Raw genomic sequence first — 20,002 nt, 5'->3', positions numbered from 1 at the left:
ATGAAATGTAAATACCGATCAAGTATTTCTGGTGAAAATTTGGTATATGAATTGAGATATGCGAGAAGCATAAAATATACTCAGGATTTTATAGACTCAGTATGGAAAAGTATAAAGTGCCTCATTAGTAACTTTTTATACTGAACTCATGCTGAAATAGTAATATTTTAGGTATTTTGGTTAAATAAAATATACCATTACAATTAATTTCACCTGCCTCATTTTACATTTTTTAATATGGGTATTAGAAAATTTACAAGTGCATGTGTAGCTCACATTATATATTTATTCAACAATGCTAGCGTAAGGCATTGCAAAATATGTCGTTTTTATTATAAGGAGTTACAAGCTGAATGCTTAATATCTAGGAAAGTATTGGAAAAAAAAAATACATCAGACCAGAAGCTCACAGAATGTTTCTATAATATAACTGAGAATGTTGAAAAGAATATTTGTTTCTTGATTTATCAGTGGAGAGCAACTAAGAAGAAATATAGTCTGCAGTTATGGACGTGAAGAAACCACAACAGAGCTCTATATGAAAAGAATGTCATAAGAATAATGGTGAGCACACATCATGGACTACATTCACGGTCAACACAAGCCTTGCTTTGATAGAATGGGCTCTGAAACCTCAAAGAAAGATGGGTTATTATTTGACCTTCAAGAATTATTTTATCCCCTGATTATATAATTACATCCATGATAATGTTGTACTTTGAGGCAGGTTTTAAAGAGAAGACCAGCAAGAGACTCTGTACAGCAGTAGACTGTTCCAACAGACCGGGAAACAAACAATGTCTCTTGCTTTCTTAGGTTTTAGGGAGTTTAGTGGGGTTGATCCCCATTGATCTCCAATGTCTCTCAGTGCCAAGATCTGCAAGTGAATTCTCAAATATGTTCTCTCTTTGTCCTCTTTCCATGGTCAAGCAGAGTCTCACAAGGCCCATGTGGAAGATGGAGTTATACACCAGTAGCTTTAGGTGGCCATGGTCGGCTCGAGCCACCTCACATCTGTGTTACCTAAAAGCATCTTTAATATTTCAGACAAGGAGATACAGGTATAGTAACCTGTTGTATTATAATATAAAGATACACATGAACAGCATAGGAAACTACATCATGCCTGGAACTCACTAGGTATGTAGATGTAGGGGAAACATATAGAGAAATAATAGCCCATCCAATAAATGCTCAGCTCTTCAGTCAAGTTCTTTAATGTTATCTTTAAAATATTTATTTCTACTATTCCCTGAGACCACTCGGTACTCTATAAAAATGGACCTCTACTCATCAGACTCCAATATCTTCTGATGCTGAGACTCCATGAGGCAATGTCCTTCTCCCAAGCTCCAGCATTTATCCTTTAAGCTAACTCACCTACAAGTCTCTTCAAATTCCTCAAGTTAGAATTAACCTTCCTTTTTAGTGATCCTACAACATGAGGAATCATATCTTTAATAAAATTAAGACTGTGATCACTGCACCAGCTTCATTTCATCAAACAAAATACATTCCATGAAAGTGTGTTAATTTAGTTGAAACAAATGTGAAATCTTACTGGTTTTCCCAGATGCCATACTCAAGGGCATTCGGTGTCCTGAAAAATTATAGTCTCTGTTAAATGGACATATGGTGCCCAATCTCAGTTTCTATGAGAATTTCCAATGAAGAAGGTTAAAGTCTGATGACCCCTAGAGACCAATTAAATTTAGTTTTGTATCCAAATCACAAAATGTATCTCCAGGTGCAAAATAGCAATGCCCTCTAAAAACCTTCAATATGTTCACGGTCTACATAGTGTCAGGATCCAATTTATTCCCTTGGAATTAAATGCCTTCTAGAATCTGAACTCCAACTTTTCAGCATTCATTCTTGTACCTATTAAGCATCTATGCAGTTAGACTGGCTAGCTCATAGACAAATCTATACCAGCTGTCCAAATCTTGGCTTATGCCATTCTTGACATATGGAATGCTTTTCACTGCTGCACTTCTTCCCCACTGCCTCCCCCCGCAACCCCCTCCAGGGCAAAAGGACTGATAATGACCGGTAATGTCAAGAAAAAAGACTGGGTATTTACAGCTTATCCCCATAGCCACTGTTTATGGAATCTGCCTGCAAAGATCAAATCTTCTGTATCTCAATGCGATGATGTTACAGAAACAGGCTTCTAAAGGAGATTTTTTTTGATTTACTATTTCTGCCTGTTACTGGATGGATGGGTACAATTGTGGAGTGCAGTATTGGCAAGCCCACTTCCTCCTACATAAATTTAAAAAGTAATACAGCTGATGTATGATCTCCATTTGTCTCACCCTTTGCCTCTGTCTCAGTTAGTTCTAATCTTGGGTAGATAAAAAAAAGAACTTGTTTATTGACCCCCTAAAAGCCCAACAAACTAGATTGTAAGATCCTTAAGGGCAAGAGTCATCACCTCTCCTGTCTTCTTCATGGGCTTGAACGCAAAGTAGGGGCACAATCGACCCTAATATAACTGAATGGAAAACCAGCTCAATAGCACTGGTTTTAGAGAAGTCACTTTGCCTGGTATATCTTGCTTCTCCGTTGATGCAGTGACACCATGCATTTTTTTCTCCCCAATAAGACTGAAAATACAAGACTGACTTGAGCAAGAAGAAAATAAATTACATGAATTTAGGCACATTTTTCATTTTGATTCATGTTCCACTTCAGATCAGAGTGTTTCACTATTCTAAATGACCGAGGAGTTTCAGGCTCCCTCAGGGAAGAAACAGCACAGTGGCAAACTCACCCACCATTATCAATAGGGCCAGAGACACAGAGATTTTTCAACTTAAAGGTCATCGGGAGCAATGTCTAGTCTCTCCTCTTGGGGTCTGGCCACAGGAACATGGATAATCCTCTTATCTCTATAGCCTCAGTTGTGCAAACAGGAAACTGGTTGGAGTGGTCTCCGTCTTGGGTACATTCATCAAAAACTTCCCACGAGATGTGACTTATTATCTAATAACAAAGGTATATTTCTGCTTCCTGGTATAATTAGAGGCATGGAAATGGAAGCTTTCCCAAGTCATTTATACACTTTACTCATCTTCACAAGTTTTTATAACTCTAGGAAGGTATCTGGGCCATTTTACAAATAGACCTTGTTGTTAAGAGAATTATTTCAGCACTTGTCAACTACCTCCTTAGGAAAATCAGGATATTTCTATTGATTTTATTTTATACCAATAACATTCACTTCTCTCTTTAAATAAAAATACTTCCATTTGCCCACATCTTTGTGTAATCCTTTTTCTACCTAATAAAATAACTAGAATCTTATATATTTCAACCACTATCAGTAACTGAGGAGCCAACTTAGATACCAGTGTAGGGATGCTGGAACTTTGACAGGCTCTGCTCAGAAGAGACCACTGTAAAGCAGAAACCCAGGCACTGACCCCTCTATTCTGAAAGCCACTCTCACTCCTCAAAGAGAAAATTCACAAAGGAACAGCTCAGCCAAGTCATCTGAGGCTACCACCCAAAACACACGACTTGTTCTTCCATGAGTAAATGACCTCAATCAGCACAGCCTTTGTAGGTTTGACCACCAGTCACTAATGAATGTTGGATAATGAGACATACTTCTTTTGTTCGAATAAATACATCATACCAAGGTCAATAGTCAAGTCCTTTTATTGTGGCCAGGACTGTCAAAGAGGTATCAAAAAGCACTGCATCATTAGGGTCATTAAAACACTAGATTTTTAATCTACTTCCTATACGAAGTCACTTGGTTTCCTAGATAAATTATTCTTTAACTGGTGATCACACATTAAAAAATAAACATTATAAGTGTAAACTCAATAAAGGCAATCATATTTTAAAAAAAGAAAAACTCAATGTAAGTCAAGACCAGTTCTTCTTCATGCACAGATGCTGGCATTGCGGTATCATTTTAGGTAAACCCTCACTCCCATTACTGATGTTTGCTTTTCTTTTCCTATAAATTTGATCAAAAACAATTTTCCCAATAATTTAAGGAATACAAATAACACTACTTCTTCCACTCAGAGTTGAACATGGTACTTTAGAGATTGTGTGGCCAAGGACCTTCATTTCTGACTTATAATTATGCTCATACATATAAGAACATTGACTTTAGCTACCATTTGTTGAAGGCTTATTGAGTCGATCACCACACTAGATGCTTTACAAACATTATCTCCCATTCTCACAATAATCTCATTAAATAAATATTTTGCCCCCATTTTACAGGTGAGGGAATTGAGGCACAGAGAAATTAAGTCCCTTGCCCTAAACCACACAATTGTTCAGAGGTGTAGCTGAGATCCGAACCTAGAATTAACTGACTCCAATGCTTTGTCTTTATACCATGAGAACTCATGAAAAAGAGAGGCAGATCCAGGAGCAGGATAATCTTGGCTACATACCTCATACAATTCAATAATGACGTTTCCCATTAGACCTCGGCTGCTCTTAATGTTCTCCATGGCTAAGGTGAAGTAGATCCCACGCGTGTCTGAGATGTAGAGGTTGTATGTGTCATTCTGGTTCCACTCTTGGACCGCTGCAAATACTTGGTTCTCATCGGTACTGATGATGTGCATGTCCTGTGAGAAGATGGAAGGCCTGTGAGGCAGCAGATCTCCATGTCTCCTTCCCACTGGGACCCAGAGTAATTACCATGACTTATGAAATGGTTGAGGAAAAGCTTGATTTATAGACAACGTTAAACAATTCTGTGTTGGAGCAAGGCTATAAATTATGAGCTTCATGATTTCTGTTCCTTGCTAAGTGACAGCAAGATGGGTGTGAGGGGCTTTGGTGGGTATCATTTTCCATGGTTTCGAGAGATTTGTCCACTTTCATTTTTTATTTTTATATCTGAAAGTTAGTGTTGGTGCTAACAGAGAGGAAAGTCATACATGCCAAGAACACAGGGTCTATTCCTTCTTTAGACCTTCATTTATGTTTTCAAACTTTTTAGTACAATGGTTTTCACACTTTTCTTTCAGCATCATGGGGATTGCAAGAAGGGCCACATGGAGGCATAGCCAATGGGTGGGGCTCTGAACTTCCAACCCTCTTTCAACCAGAGCAGAATCACTCGAAATTGTTTCATACTGGAATTCTGGGTAATACTTTAGGAGTAAAAGATGAGGGGAATTCTGCTTTCAAATAATATTTGAAAATCACTGATATCAAGGAAAAGATACACAACCTAAAATTCAGTGTTCTGGGTCATAACATCAAATCTGCTGTAAGTCGGCTGAATGATGCTGAATGTGTCAGTCTCCTTGAGCTTCAACTTTCTCACCAAAATAGTGATGAGGCTGGGCTACCAATACAAATAGCTAACATTTGAGCACTGTTATAAGCTATCTAAATGTATTATTTTAATTAAAAATTCAAATAATTCTATAATGGAGGTAGTGTGATTATTCCCATTGTGTTTTGGAGTAAGCTAAGGCCATAGAAGCTTACCAAATTGCTTCAGATTACATAGTTAATAAGTGGCGGAACCACGTTTTGAAACCTAGTAGTATGACTCTAACCTAATTGTTAGTTTCTAATCATTTTTATATATATTAGAAGATGTAGACCAATGACTCATGAAATAAATATGAATCATCTGGGGGACTTACTGAGATGATAGTATCTAAGGCTGCGCACCAGACACAGTGCATCAGAACCCCATTTGACCACAGCCTTTATGCAATACCTGAACTGTAATATTTTAGGTGGAGTCAGCACTCTTTAGAGTCTCAGTCCTATATATCCAAATGTTCTTACAATCTGCCACTTACATATTGCTGTTAACTTCCTTGTCCCTGAGGTCACTTTAGTTTGTGTTCCTGGAGTGGACCATTTCTAAAATCAAATCTCACAGTTCTAAATTCAAAAGTTTGTAAAAGCCAGTTTGCATATGTGGCTAGGCCCTGTACAAAGATGATCACAAACTCAAGTCCTTACTTAAGGAACTTGTACTGTCAGGAGGTGATGTTGACGAGGATCAATACTTGAAAAATGTGGGAGCAGTTAAAAAATGCATAGCTGTACAGGTGTATATGCCAAAGAGTAATAGCACCCCAAGAAAGCAGGAGAAGCGCTCTCGTCACTGCAGGGGGAACAATGGTCACAGGAGCCTTGGCAGCTGACAGTAAGTAGATAATCAGGCTGAATTCAGCCTTTACCTTATTTGGCCAACCTTTCCCAGAAACGTTTTCAACAATAAAAGGAGGCAGCAATGGCCATAACGTCAGAACCATGGAGAGCTCCTCCAAGATGATTTCTGAAGACTCAAGACCATTGATTTAGACAACTTGGAGGTGGGCAAAATGCAAAAGCAAGTTCCGGATCTTTGCATTGGGATTCTCCGTCATGTCCCAGCCTCTGGCCTTGAATTCCCGAGGTCACCTTGACTGAGACCTCACTTGCACATTTTGTAGTATTATAGGTTCCCGCTGAGCTGCTTGAAAATAAAAATAAGGCTTACTCTTAAAAACCATGTGATGACACTCTGTTGTGTTATGTGGAATGAAAGCCCAAGAACCCAGTAGGAGGGGAATAGCAGCTGCAGGAAATACGGATTAAATTCACTTACCCTGTTAAAAATGCAATAGAAACGCCTGGCTTTTCCCAGATGTTTTGGTCATAAAAATGAATGAGCTAAGTTATTTTAGACTAAACTAATGTAAAAGAAGGGGAACAACAACTTAAAACACTGGGGCATGGTCAAAATTAGAGGCAGCCAGATTTGCTGTGGAAGCATCTTAGTTTAGACCTGCACTGGGACTGTGTAACCGGGTGAACAGGTACTGCAGGCTCTGGGGTGGGAGGCTGCTTTCTAGTATGTAGGATTCTGGGATGTCTACTTGAGAAATTCTTAATTTGTCAAAGTCACTTGGTAAGTAAATGATATTACTAAGACCATCCTAATTAAGAAGCTAAGTGTCATACGGGTATAACTACAATGTGCATCAAAATGACCTGGAGATCTTAAAAACACTGACTCGTGTGTCTCACTTCCTGGGGTTCTGATTTACTGTGTCTGGTGCGCAGTCTTAGATACTATCATCTCAGCAAGTCCCCCAGATGATTCTGGAGAAAGTAATCTGGGAATCACCCTTTAAAAACCCCTGAACTCTGTGTCCTCCCTCCTAATAAGTTTTATGGTTGAATAAGGATCAACCAATAATAACCGGAATAATAAGTCTTCAATAGTAAAGACACACATTGTTAGTTAATATTGGTGCAATAGGGATCCAAAGGATAATAAAGCTAATTTTTTGAATTCTACTACCTGAATCTAACTCCAAAGCATGTGTTGCCTTCTGACTGAAATAATTATATATAACAGTCTTCCTGTAATCTCACAATAGAGTAACTTGAGAGAATCAGAGCTGCTTTTTAAAAACCTAAACCTGTGACTTCCTAGGCAAACAATGGTAAAGATAATTCCCTATTTTTAAAACATTTTCTTGTAATCTGGGCCTCATGTAACTTCATTTCAGAAACACCTATGTTGTTAAGCATACACCATACACACACCATATGTGTCAAACACCATAACATAAATAGAGAGGAGCTAAGTGTAGAACCTAACTTCAAGAAGATGCCCACCAGTGGTGGAGATATCACTTGTTCTCATGGACTTTTGTGAACTTGTTCATGCTACAACAGAGGTACTGAAAATGGTAATAGGAGTAGAAAGGCTGATATGGGTGAGAGGAAGGGTAGAACATTCAAGGAAACTTGGGAACTTGGAAGAGCTTGAAAGCAGAGTTTTCCTCTGAAGGCAGTGAGGGTGGAGAATAGCCACATCACAAGGGGTTCTGCATGGCACACCTAAGTTTCACCCAGAAGGAAGTACAAAGCTGTCACAAGATTTTAAGCAGGAGTAAAAAAAAACATCAGAGTTGATCAATGCAGATATTGGGTTGGAGAAGATGAACTTTATTGCATGGTCATATCCATTGTGGAAGCAGTATAAAGAGTGAATTTCAGTGGGGCAGGGAGGGAGGCTTAAAAGTTCATTGCTACTATCTAGGTAGTAACACATGGGGGTCTGAACTAAGGAGTAAGTTTTCTGTAAGACCTTATGAAATGGATTGGTGAGATATTACAGAAGTAGAATCTACAGGAGATAAAGGAACAGGACATACCTTTAATACTCAGATATCTGACTTACAAAATTCTCTGCTTTTTTAGAGTGTTCATTAAAATCATAACTAAATATTTGCTCATGTAATTATTTATTTGATGCCTGTCCCTCTTATTAGACTGTAAACTTCCAAAGGGCAGACACTACGCCTCTCTTATATTTCACTTTATCTCTAGTATTTATCAGCGTATCTAGCACATGATAGACATCCAACAAAAGTTTGTTGAATGAATAAATGGAGTAAGTAAGTAAACATGGGAGAAGGAGGTGATATAAGAGACATAAGGTAGAGACCTTGAGCTTAGTTGTAGAATTGTGAAATGGGACCCTTAAGGGGGTGTACTTCAAGCGGGCAGATGGAGAAACTGGCCAGCGTCTAATGGAGAGATATGGGCTGGGGCTGTGAACACAGGAGTCACCAGTATGAAGAAAAAAGATGAAGTCACTCAGGAACCATTTAGAATTCAATCATTTAGGAAAATCAACATTTAAAAGGTGGCAAGGGGAAGGAGATCCAGAAAAGAACATCAGAATAAAATACTACCAAAGAGAAGAGTTTCAAGTAGGGATTTTTCCCTTAACAGTGTCAAATGCTACAGAGAGGTATAAAAAGATGAAGAGCTAGAGCTATCTATTGTATTTGGCATTTACATGTAGGTGTCAAATCTGTATCATTACATATGTAGTCACTGATAGTGATGGCTAGAAGATTTTTAGTGAAATAGTTGGGGCCAGATGTAGGAGAGCAGAGGGCAACTAGCTTTGGGCTGAAGAGTGGCTAGCAAGGGAGAAAAGAGGTTAGAATAACAAAACTCTTTATGAAGTATGGCTGTGACACAGCAAAGAAGGATAAATCAGCATTTGGGGAAATGTAAAAAATAAGAAAATTTTTCCTAAAGAAATTAAAGGTTAATATCATTGTCATCGTCATTATAATAAATTTCCTAAACTGTATTTCCCTTTCCTCTCTTTTATTATTCAGAATGGGATTAATCCTATTCTAGCGTCAGATGAAAACAAACCCAGATTTAGGTAGAGAGGGACTTTATTTGAGAAGACTACTGCAACACTCTGACCATAATATCTGCAGGCGACTGAGAGTGAAGTCAGAAGAGAATTACTTTTCTAGGAAGAAGTAAAACGAGGCTACAAAGTATTGGGTGTGAGGAGTGGGGTGAGCAGGTGGCACGATCAAACCTTTAGACAAAAACCTTTTCTCTTTAGAGTCGGTGGTTCTCAGGGCGGCTGTTAAGAGTGGTTGTTCTGAATTCCAACGCTCGTGTAAACTCAAAATGCTCACAGAAGCTCAAGAGCAGGTCAACGTTTAGGGGCTCGAGGGAAGGAGAAAAGCTGAACTTAAGTTAACGTAAAGTCTAATTAGCCAGCATTTTGTCCAGTTTGGTCAGTGGGGACACATAGTTCAGTTAATCATTTATGAGACAAAGAAGGGAAATCTGGTCTTGTCAAAGGCAGGGACATCGGTGACTTATCAAGGCAACGGGAGAGGGGAGTTCTTTGTAGTAAGCCATGTGCAGGAGCACAATGGCAGGGGTGGGGGGAGGTTAAACAGCTGAAATATTGCTGTTTCTCAAAAGCACAGGACTCAGATAAAGCCCAACATCATCACTATCAAACTGAGTCCCATATAGAAGTAAACAAACAACAAAAAAAAATCCAATTTTTTTCTTGTAGAAAAACTATTAGAGTTGCAAGTTAAGGATAAATCCAGAATTGAAGAGACAAACGAGGTCCATTAGCTTCAGAGTAGTGAAGTAAGGGCCTCAGGAAACACCGAGTTCAAGGGCAGGCTGAGGCAGGACCCCACAAGGAGCCCTGATCTCCACGTCCAGCAGTTTCAGGACACCTACCATGCTTCCCTGTGGATCGCAAACATTGATTAGACTCACCCAGAACTTTACACTTTACCAACAATGAGCCATTCGTGTGATCCTCACAACTTTGTCAAATGGTACAACGATGCCCATTTCACAGATGAGAAGTCCTGGGCTCATGAATAAGTAAGTGGCAGAGCTGGGATGAGAGCTCGGGGATTCTGTTTATAAGCTCCATCACCTTTTTCCCAAGGCTGCCGCAACTCCCCATCATCTGCCTCCCTGCCCTCTACTGGTTTGTGCTTCTCACGGCCGTTGGACTGAGAGTGCCAACCCGGTGCCCAGGGACTGGTTTTGGAGGACTCGTCATGAGGTTGCAGCCCCTTAATAATGCTGCTTATTATTAATGGCATTAATTTCATTCCCTGAAAAACCCTCCAAAGCCACAGAGTGCCCCAGGCGAGCAAATTTTGAACAGACAGTCTGGTGGTAGATGTACGAGGACAGTGATAGCAGGGAGCTTCTCTGTGTTTTTGTTTTTAAGCAAGATGCTCAGCAGCAGCCTCAGAACTACATGACACAGCAACAATTTGCTTAAAAGCCATTTCCATTTTTAAACAATGGGGAGACCCAATCTCTCTTCACCCCTCTGTCTTCGCCTCTTCAGCCTCAGCTATGAAAATCTGGGCCAATGTCAGCTAATAAAGGGGATCGATAACCATCCAGCTATTTTCACAGCAGCCCTCATATTAATGAGGAGATGCTCTGGATGAGGTTCTATAAAAGGGGCCTCACGGATGATACCCCACCACAGTAAATGGCAATGAGGTTGCTAATCATTAATGGAGTGTTTTAGGGTTGTGATCAATTCCAGGCTTCATATGTCTCTACTCACAGCCACACTGCCCAGGGGAGCAAACTGTTTGTTTTCTCGAGAAGGTTAAAAATACATAAAATACGCACACATATGCAGACGAAATAGGCCATACATTGGAAAGATGGTTTGGAAAATTCCCAAAACTCCTTTCCAAGGCTAATACATGCACATCATCAGATTACTGTGAGGGGTTGTTTTGTTTTAGAAAGAGCGTGGTTATGAACTTCCTTTTCCTCATTTCTCCAGGCAAAGACACTTCTTTCTTGATTGGGTTTAAAGTATCTGATGGGTACATCCCGCAACCACAATACTATACAGTGGTCCTATAAGAGCCAATCACAGAGAGGGTAGAGAAAATGAGACATTGATTCCCATGGCCCTTGAGACAATTTAATTTGGTCCCTGCCCACCTAATTAGCTTCTTCACCTCCTTCTCTGCAATGCAGTCTCGTGACATGGCTTTTTAGTTTGTTGAATGAGCCATACCCTCTCTTAAAACAAGGCCTATGTATGTATATTTCTTGACTTCCCAAAACCTTGTTTGTACAATTAAATCCTTATTTTTTTTTTATATTAGCTTAAACATCACTTTCTTTAGGAGACTTGTCCTTACTACTCATATTTGCCTAGCTCCAAATTTTATGCCACAATGACCCTTGGGCTTCTATCCCTGTAATATCTTTTATACATAACAATCATTTGTATAGGGTCTCTCCTCTCTTCCAGAATATAAGCTTCACAAAGGCAGGGTCTGTCTGTGCCTTTTACCCATAGAGTTTAGGTCAATGCCTGGCACGGTGTAAAATTTAAATGGAAAAAAGAACAGCTCCATGGATGAATAAAAGAAGAAACAAATGAATGAATGAACTGATACATATATACATGAATAAATGAATGAATGAGTAAAAACAACCAAAGGGTAAATAATTACTCATAATTATCCCATAACCCCTCTTACCTGTGTACTCGGCCTTCCACAGCATGTTTACTAGCACCAGCTTAGAGACCCAAGTCTTTGTAACATGACGTTTGATACATGTCCAACCTGACAGCTTCTTTGCAGCCTCATTAAGTTTTACAATTATGTCCTGTCCATGTTCACACTAAGGTCCTAAGGTCCATCTCTTCCCCCAAACTATTGTTCTGGGGTCCACAGAGTAAGCTTTATGATTTTCCATCAGAGGAGTTAAAATATCACCATTTGGTATTAAAATTATAGTAAAGTATTCCTTCCACCATGGTAAGTTATTATTCACAGTGGCAGAAAGGAGTGGAAGCATAGGCGGTACATTTATATTTAGCATTCAAATGTAGAGAGAAGAAAGCAAACCAGGAGACTCACCTGTGCACCTTTATGCACACAAACATAGCAATCGTGTTCCTGCCTGGGCTATTCTGAACCTGTTCCTCTGCTTGGCAGGAGGTCCTTGCAAAAGGAAGGGGTCTTCAGAAGAGATTTCAAAGCTAGTTTTCCTTTCACTACCACTCCTGGGGAATGACCCTAGGTTATGCTAGATGTTTGAGTCATAGGAAACCAAGACTCCTGCCTGTGTGCCCTGCTGAGAGGATAATACAGAACCCGGGTTCATCTATACCAGCAAAGGCCAAGCCCTGCATTGGTTAAGTCAGGCTGAACGTCATCCGTCTCCCAGGCAGAAATCAAATCTCCCACATCCCAACAAGGCAGCCTCTCCTTGCCGCTTTGTCTGGCAGGACCCAGGAAGCAGGTAGTGAGTACCTTTGGCAGTGAGTACTTGGGCAGCTTAATTTGAGCGAAGGCCTCTCTTCGATAGGACACATAGTAGCTGGCTCTTCCACCAGTTGTTACCTGGATCATGGGGAAACACAAAGAAGTCAGGTGGGGCCGCAGATCATGGCACGGGTTGGAAGGTATTAGCCTCCCCATCAACAGTCACCACAGGTTTGTGACAGCCTTTTAGAGAATGCCCCTTGCCAGTTTTGAACCTCCGATCCCATGGCACCCTGAGTTGCTCCCATGTCATTACACTTAGTGAAGAAATAGACAATGATGACCAGTCTTCCCCCATGGCTGGCCCTTTCTGTGACAGCAGGGACTCTATATTTGGTCACTGTGTTTTGCATATGTACACACCTCATAAATATTTCAACTAGAAACAGAGAAGTTATTGATATGGGCTATACTCATAACATATTTCTTCTGTCTTTCTTTTTTTAACAGTTTTTAATCCATTGTAACCATGACATGATTGCCAAAGAAATTTTTTTCTTGATCTGAATAATTGTTATTGCTTAAAATTCTTATTACTTTGAAATTAATTTTATTTCTGATATGAGCACAATTTTTTTCATATTTATAAATTAATGCATTGAACAGATACTTATTGACTCTTTCTATGAGCAAGTTACTTAAAAGCATCAAAAGTTCTTTTAGAGAAAGAACTCTGGATTCAAAAGTCAGCAGTCCTGGGTCTGAGTTCCTATGCTGCTATCTCGTGACTGGAAGAGTCACACCCTGTGACCTCACTTGGGAAAGTATGGATCATTAGAGGAACCTGGAAACCACTCCAAAAAAGGATCCTCTGGCCTGGGCTTGCTGAAAAGTCCTGCCAACATGGCACAGCTCTGCAGATGGCTGCTCTCAACCCAATCGTTTTAACTCAGAGGAAATTAATAATCACAAGAGAAGACAACATTGCCTGTTCAGAGAAAATAGCAGGATGACAATAGCAACCAGGCTGCTGTGTTGAGGAGCCTATTACTGAAGGCACATGCTCCATTCTCACTAGGGCCCAACCACTTGCTGGAGATAGGCCAGTCCTCTGACTCTGGCCCAAACCTGGCCCCATCCACAGTGGCTGCTGAGAGCAGAAGGGGTCTAACATCTCCATTGAAATCCACCCATCACTCATCATTCTGAGAGATGGCATCTCCCATGGCTCCCCCTGGTTCTGCACAGATTGGAAGCCCACAAAGCAGGTACCAGAAGCTGCCAGATAGAGCAGATGTTAGAGTCAGCATGAAGGCAGAACCTTGGAATAAACTTGGTGCAAAGACTTAGTCTCTGAACCAAGAGCAGAGACTGGTTTTCTCCCTGATGCTCACTGCTATCCTTACATCTCAATTTTCTAATTAGAATAATTTTTTTGTCTTGTATTCCAGGTTTTTTTTTTTTTTTGATAAGACATCTGTTCTAAATCCATATTGTTCTGCATTGGCTTTGAGGAGCAGTGTTGACATATTAAGATCAATGAGTTGCTGAAAAGTGTTTTTTCTTTTAAAAATAAGTTTCGACTGCATAAAATCAGATGGAAATATAATCCGTGGCTCTAAACGCACACCATTAGTTCTTGCATGATCCTATTTCTTTGTTTGTTTAATTCGGTGTTATTTTTTATTATAAAATCAACACGTGTAAATATATATGCCAACCAAAAACCTAGATCAGTAGTTTTGAAACGTTAGCAGACTTCAGAATCACCTGGAAAGCATGTTAAAACTCAGACTGCTGGGCCTCACACACAGTCTCCGATTCAATCGATCTGGGGTAGGGCCTATGAATTGTCTTCCTACTAAGTTTCCAGGTGACGCCGATGCTGCTGGTCTGGCAACTGCACTGGCTGCAGCACAGAACTAGAGCTTTAATAGCTGCCATGTGCCTCTGTGCTTCTGTGTGCCTCACCTCTCCCGACCCCCGCCTCCCTCCCAGATGTAGCTACTTCCTGGATACTGTGCTTCCAGTGATGATAAATTGGGGATGAAATTCACATAATATAAAAGTCACAATTTTAAAGTGTATAATTCAGTGGCATTTAGCACATTCACCATGTTGTGCAATCATCACCTCTTGTATAGTTCTAAAAAAAATTTCTTCATCCCCCAAAGAGACCATGTACCCAGTGATAAAGATTTAACCTCAAAGTATATCATCTGGTTACCCATCATATGCTGAAAAATCCATTCTCTACAGGACACTCTGAACTTCACCAACCCTACCTTTAGTGAATTAGACTGGCATCAGAAAAGACATCCCATCTTTGCTGCCCAGAGCTCAGCATTAAAAGAAGTATTTCCCCAGAAGACCCAGTCCCCTTCATAGGGGACAAGATGATGACATCGCCAACCCTCTTATCAGCACCACAAAGCAAGGCTGGGCCCCTTAGGGTTGCCAAATCACTGAGGGCTGAAGAAGAATAGAGTGGTCCCTTGATAGGGCGATGAGCCTTGTCAACTTGGGAACTTGGGAACTCAGCCATGGCTGTCACAACTCTGTACAAATCATATACACAACTTGCGAGAGTTTGTGGTCAAGTAAATCATGAAGATGGAGGTTACGCTTTAGATACACCATGGAATAATCCAAAACATTAAGGGGCTGCATGAAGCCCGGGGTGCCCAGAGCTCTCCTAGTCCCTCTGATATCATAGCAGCTCCCGGCAGTAACAAGCTGGGTCCTGCAGCTCTGTCCCTGTCCTGGTCATGTCCCTCTCTGTATCACTGAAAACCAGCTGAATCTTTAAACTGCAGTGTAAGGCGCATGAGTACATGAAAGGGTTTTAGATGCCACCGATTTATTATAATTTCCTCCTCCTCTAAGCTCTTAAAATTTATTTCCTTTTCTTCAGCACTTTCAACATTTACTCTTGTGATATACATATTTCTATAAATATTCTTCCATAATCCCTAGGCTGAGCTGGTTTCGTGGCAGGCAATTAGTGGGTGCATGATAATAAAAATAATGATAAACCCGACCTTATTTGAGTTCATCTACCATGCTCCAGAACTGCAGGTAGCCCTTAAATAATAGTACTTTAATCCTCACGACTACCCCAAGATAAGACAAATTAGAACCTCATAAAGTTGGGCTCTAAGGTTGTTCTTCTCCTCCTGAGACAAGCCCCTCCATTCACTGTACTCGTCTCAGAGTAACAGCAACATAATATACTTCCTCGATTCCAAAATCTTTAAATTTTATTAAATCTCCATAATTTGAATGTGTTTATATGTTTGTGTTTCTTCACTTTTCCCAGAAAATCTGTCACGGCATTTATACTGCATCTTAAAAATAACGTCTTCTAAGAGGTGAGGTAATAAAAGAGTAAAAATAACTACCATGCAGTGAAAGTTTATTACACGGAAGATGCTATGATAAGCATCAGTTTATAAACCATACTTTATATACATGTATTATGTATTGTATGTGCATATTATCTTTATATGAGACTGAGAGAGGTCAACTAACTTGCCCAACATCACACAGCCTTTCACTGTCACAACCATTGTACAAGCCCAGCCTATGCTAGCCCTTAACTCGGAATGATCATATCCCCAAAATGTCAAGCACAGGGCAGTGAGTGGGTCAAGACTTACTGACTAACTGAATAACAAAATGGAATTAATCTGCTTAACCAGAGAGACTGAGTTGAACTTCCTTCGGTGTTTGGTGACTGAATCATGGAGGGAGAGGACAACTCTCTACCCAATCCTGGACCATCACAGAGATTCGTCTTCGAGTAGAAGCTCTAGCGCTCCTCCCCTTCAGGTGCAGAATCTTCACTAGGTTCAGACGAAACCGGGCGAATACATCTGCTGCCTCTGCTATTTGCGTGATTCTCTGGCAACCACACGAGGAAGGAATAAAGTTTAGTGACGATTAATCTATTTTGATGAACTTTTCTTTTTCCTTACAAGCAAATTTGCTGGCATTGTAAATCCCAGAGATTATTACCGCTTTCCCTTTCAGTGACACCTTTTATCTTACATTTGATGAATGTCATCCAATTATTTGCTCTGGGCCCATCCGTCATGCTAAACACAGAATTAGCTGGGTCTTTTCCTTACTAATGACTGGCTCGTTAATCTGATTTTCTGGATTTTTATTTTACAGGTTTAATTGGGCTCCTGGCCAGTGAAAATGATTCCTTTGGACAAGTGCATTGGCCATTAAATACATCTGCCTCTTCTGTCTTATTCCCACTCATGCTGTCGCCATGTCTAACCTGACATATCTTTTATTTTTTCATTTCTCCTTGCTTTTGGATGCTGGCTTGCCCTGGAAGAGAGAAATCTACCCCCTCAAAAAATGGAACCAGAGGGCTTTGAGTCATATCGAGCCTGTTTCTGCCATAGATAGAAGAAAACTTGAAATATTCACAACATTCGTAAGTGAGGATAAATAATCTAAGAAGAAGAGCAGAAACGAACATTTTCAAGTATCAATTAGGTGGTGAGTGCTTTACATTCATGACATTGTTTAATCTCCACAGTAATTATTACAATTAATATTATTGTTGACAACGCTATTAGTACTTTACGAGGTAAAAATATTAAAGTGTAACATTTTTTGAGTATCTATTATATGGCAAGCACTGCTCCTGGGTGCTTACTAGCTTTCACAGTCTTTGAAGATACACCGCAAATAAATGGTGGAGCTGGAATTTGAACCCAAGTTTATCCGCCTACAAAGATTATGCTGGTTCCTCAGGCTCTGTGAGGTTTCCAAACATCTTTGTGGAGGGGAGCAGCTCCTATGTTACTCAATTTCCAATTTTATAGATAAGAGGCCCATTAGAAAGGCAAATATTTCTATGTGAGGGTTCATATCACATTCTCAGGCCTGAGAAATCAATGCCCTATTGTTGCACAGGAGTGAATGGTGCTGCTATTGGAATCTGCGAATAAGAGGAACCATAATGGAAATAAATTTGGTTTACACGAGAGCTGCTGCCTTCATAGGAAATAACACTTAGAAGCTTTTCCAGCTAGAGGACATTGCTGGGTCCATTATAATGTGGATAATCGGCCTAAGCCAAGAGAAACGATCACCTCTATGGACACATGTTAGTTACTTCTTACGCAGCCTTGACTTTGCTTCCTCCTCCTTAAAGAAATGAAAGGGAACAGCCAAGTTGTTATGATGTGCAATTAACTTTTCCAATTTCTTTGCTCATTAATTCTATTCAGATTATTTAAAACAAATCTCGACATCATTAGGCCTTTCTCTTTGCCTCTACATACATAATTTTTTCCAAGATCACATATCTTTTTCAAGAACAAAGAAACAGGCTTCGGACTACAGGGTTACAAGAGTCAATAAGTAGCCATGGGTCATATTGGGATGTTGCTATAAGTGTCAGGATGACCCTGGGACCTTCTGCGTGGCCAGTTATGTAGCCTCTGCCATCTTAAGCTCATTTTCCAAAAGTGCTCTACTAAAGCACCAAAATATGTCTCTGAATCAAAACTGTGGTACAGCATTGGGGACAATAAGATAACCTGTCAGCACGCCATCTCCTTTGCTAGACTGTCTGATGCTGAATTTTAGTGTTTGCCAAACTGGTGTTTGCTCATTTTATGTCTTGAAGACTCTGTGATATTAAGGTAATATGCAATTTTATCTGCTTATATCTAGAGAGAGTGGGTCCAAGATCTAACACAATACTTATACTGAGGTTTAAACTCCTTTGAGACAGATGCACACGAAATTTGTTATTAGGGCCCTAACATAAGAAGCCCCAAAAAGTTTCACCAAGAACAGATTGGAGATAAGATAGTTGACACCGATGGCAATATTGCTCTCTCTCTCTCTTAGTGGGTGTGTGTGTGTGTGGGTGTGCATAGGGGAAGTGGCAGAGGGAAGATATGTACTGAGGTTGCCGGCACACTCATTGGCCAAAAAATACTGACAGATAAACTCTCACCTTCGCCAGCACTGTCAAGAAATTTCTTGAAGCTTTTATTGCCTATTGGGAATGTCATTAAGGCAAAGAAAAGGTGCTGACTTAGAAAAGCATGGGACAAAGGCAGTGTGACTATACCTCAACAGCACTAGGAGAAGAATCGATAAGTCTGATTCTTTTTTTTTTTTTTTAATATGATAAAGGGCTTGGTCTTGATAAGCTTCCAATTATATATTTTCAAAGAGTCTGATTTTCTCTTTCGATTCGGAAGCATTGTAGTGCCTTTGGTTGGGATCTCAGACCTGTGTTTGAATCCTACTTCTGCCACTTGCTGGTTTGGTGACATTGGATAGGTAATTTAATCTTCCTAAGTTCTTCTTCCGGAAAATGGACATATTAGTATTACCTATTGACATGTTATTATGAGGAATAAACACAATATAGCATGTAAAGAGTTTTAGCCCTGCCCATGGCACGTACTGAGTACTCAATGCATATTATCCTTCCCTGCTGAACTAGAGGCACAGATGCCTGCAGCAGTCAAACATCTTAGAGGCCTATGGCGACTGACCGTAATGACAGTTTATATATGCAAACTGGAGGCTTCCGGAAGTGCTGAAGTAGCTACATGAACCACCTGGGTCAGAACTGAACCTGAAATTCTTGTTGAGGGATAGAGAACTGAAATTCTTCTTCTTGTTCTCAGCAAGGATAACTTCATGGAGAAGACCACCTATGTAGATCAGAAAACCAAAGTGGTTTTGCCAGAGATTTAACTATTAATGGCTGCAAGTCCTATCTTTGTGTTCCGGCTTTCATGATTTAGAAGGAGGAAAAGAAATTCTTGGGATGCCCATCTAACCCTTTAAAATGGAAGTTCTTTGCTTTTCCTCTCCTAGTTTGATTTTTTTGTTTTTGTTTTTGTTTAGTGGAAGGGGATTAAAAGGCAAAGTGCAGAAATAAAAAAGGACAGATATGAATTTAAATTGTCATCCTGGAGTAAAGAATTTGGGAGCATCTGCATACTCTCAGTTAATATAATAATAGATAAAAAGCTAAAACCTAGACATTCTACTTTGGGTGGTCTAGACTCAGGATGCCAGAGCTTCACACAAACACATACACAAAACGCTACCCATGGAATTCCCAAAGAGAAATTTTAAAACTTATTATCAAAATATCTTCCCCCTTCCTCTTTTAAAATTAGCCCTGTTCCTTATAGACTATGAGTTTAATGTAGTTTTATAAACTATGGAACTGAGAAGACACTAGAGAAGATATTATAAGGAGTCTGGCTTATAAAGTTTTCCTACACTATATAAGCTTTTCTCTTTGACTTGAGGTATCACACAGCCTATTTTCTTGACATAGGTGGACATTATGAGGTCATTAATTGGCTGACACTAGCCTCTGTCTTTTCTATAGTATCCCAGAATTTCAGAAAATCAAAACAAAGTGATGAAAAAGGAGAATAGGC

General features: G+C 39.9%; 1 protein-coding gene across 3 annotated transcripts in view; it reads right to left on the bottom strand.

Moving 5' to 3' along the window:
• The window catches only part of SORCS3 (sortilin related VPS10 domain containing receptor 3), a 513,788-nt gene that overhangs the window by 87,423 nt on the left and 406,363 nt on the right, over positions 1–20,002 (bottom strand). For all 3 annotated transcript variants that reach the window (XM_016144038.2, XM_036222121.1, XM_036222120.1), the window contains exons 8-9: positions 12,606–12,695; positions 4,425–4,604 (exon numbers count right to left, since the gene is read on the bottom strand). In XM_016144038.2, coding sequence (XP_015999524.2) covers positions 4,425–4,604; positions 12,606–12,695 — 270 coding nt within the window. The remainder of the gene's footprint in view (positions 1–4,424; positions 4,605–12,605; positions 12,696–20,002) is intronic.

Source organism: Rousettus aegyptiacus, unplaced genomic scaffold, assembly GCF_014176215.1.
Source record: "Rousettus aegyptiacus isolate mRouAeg1 unplaced genomic scaffold, mRouAeg1.p scaffold_m13_p_6, whole genome shotgun sequence".
NCBI classification, from domain to species: Eukaryota; Metazoa; Chordata; class Mammalia; order Chiroptera; family Pteropodidae; genus Rousettus; species Rousettus aegyptiacus.
The sequence above is the reverse complement of the archived record's forward strand: the minus strand, read 5'-3'. Positions and strand labels throughout refer to the sequence as shown.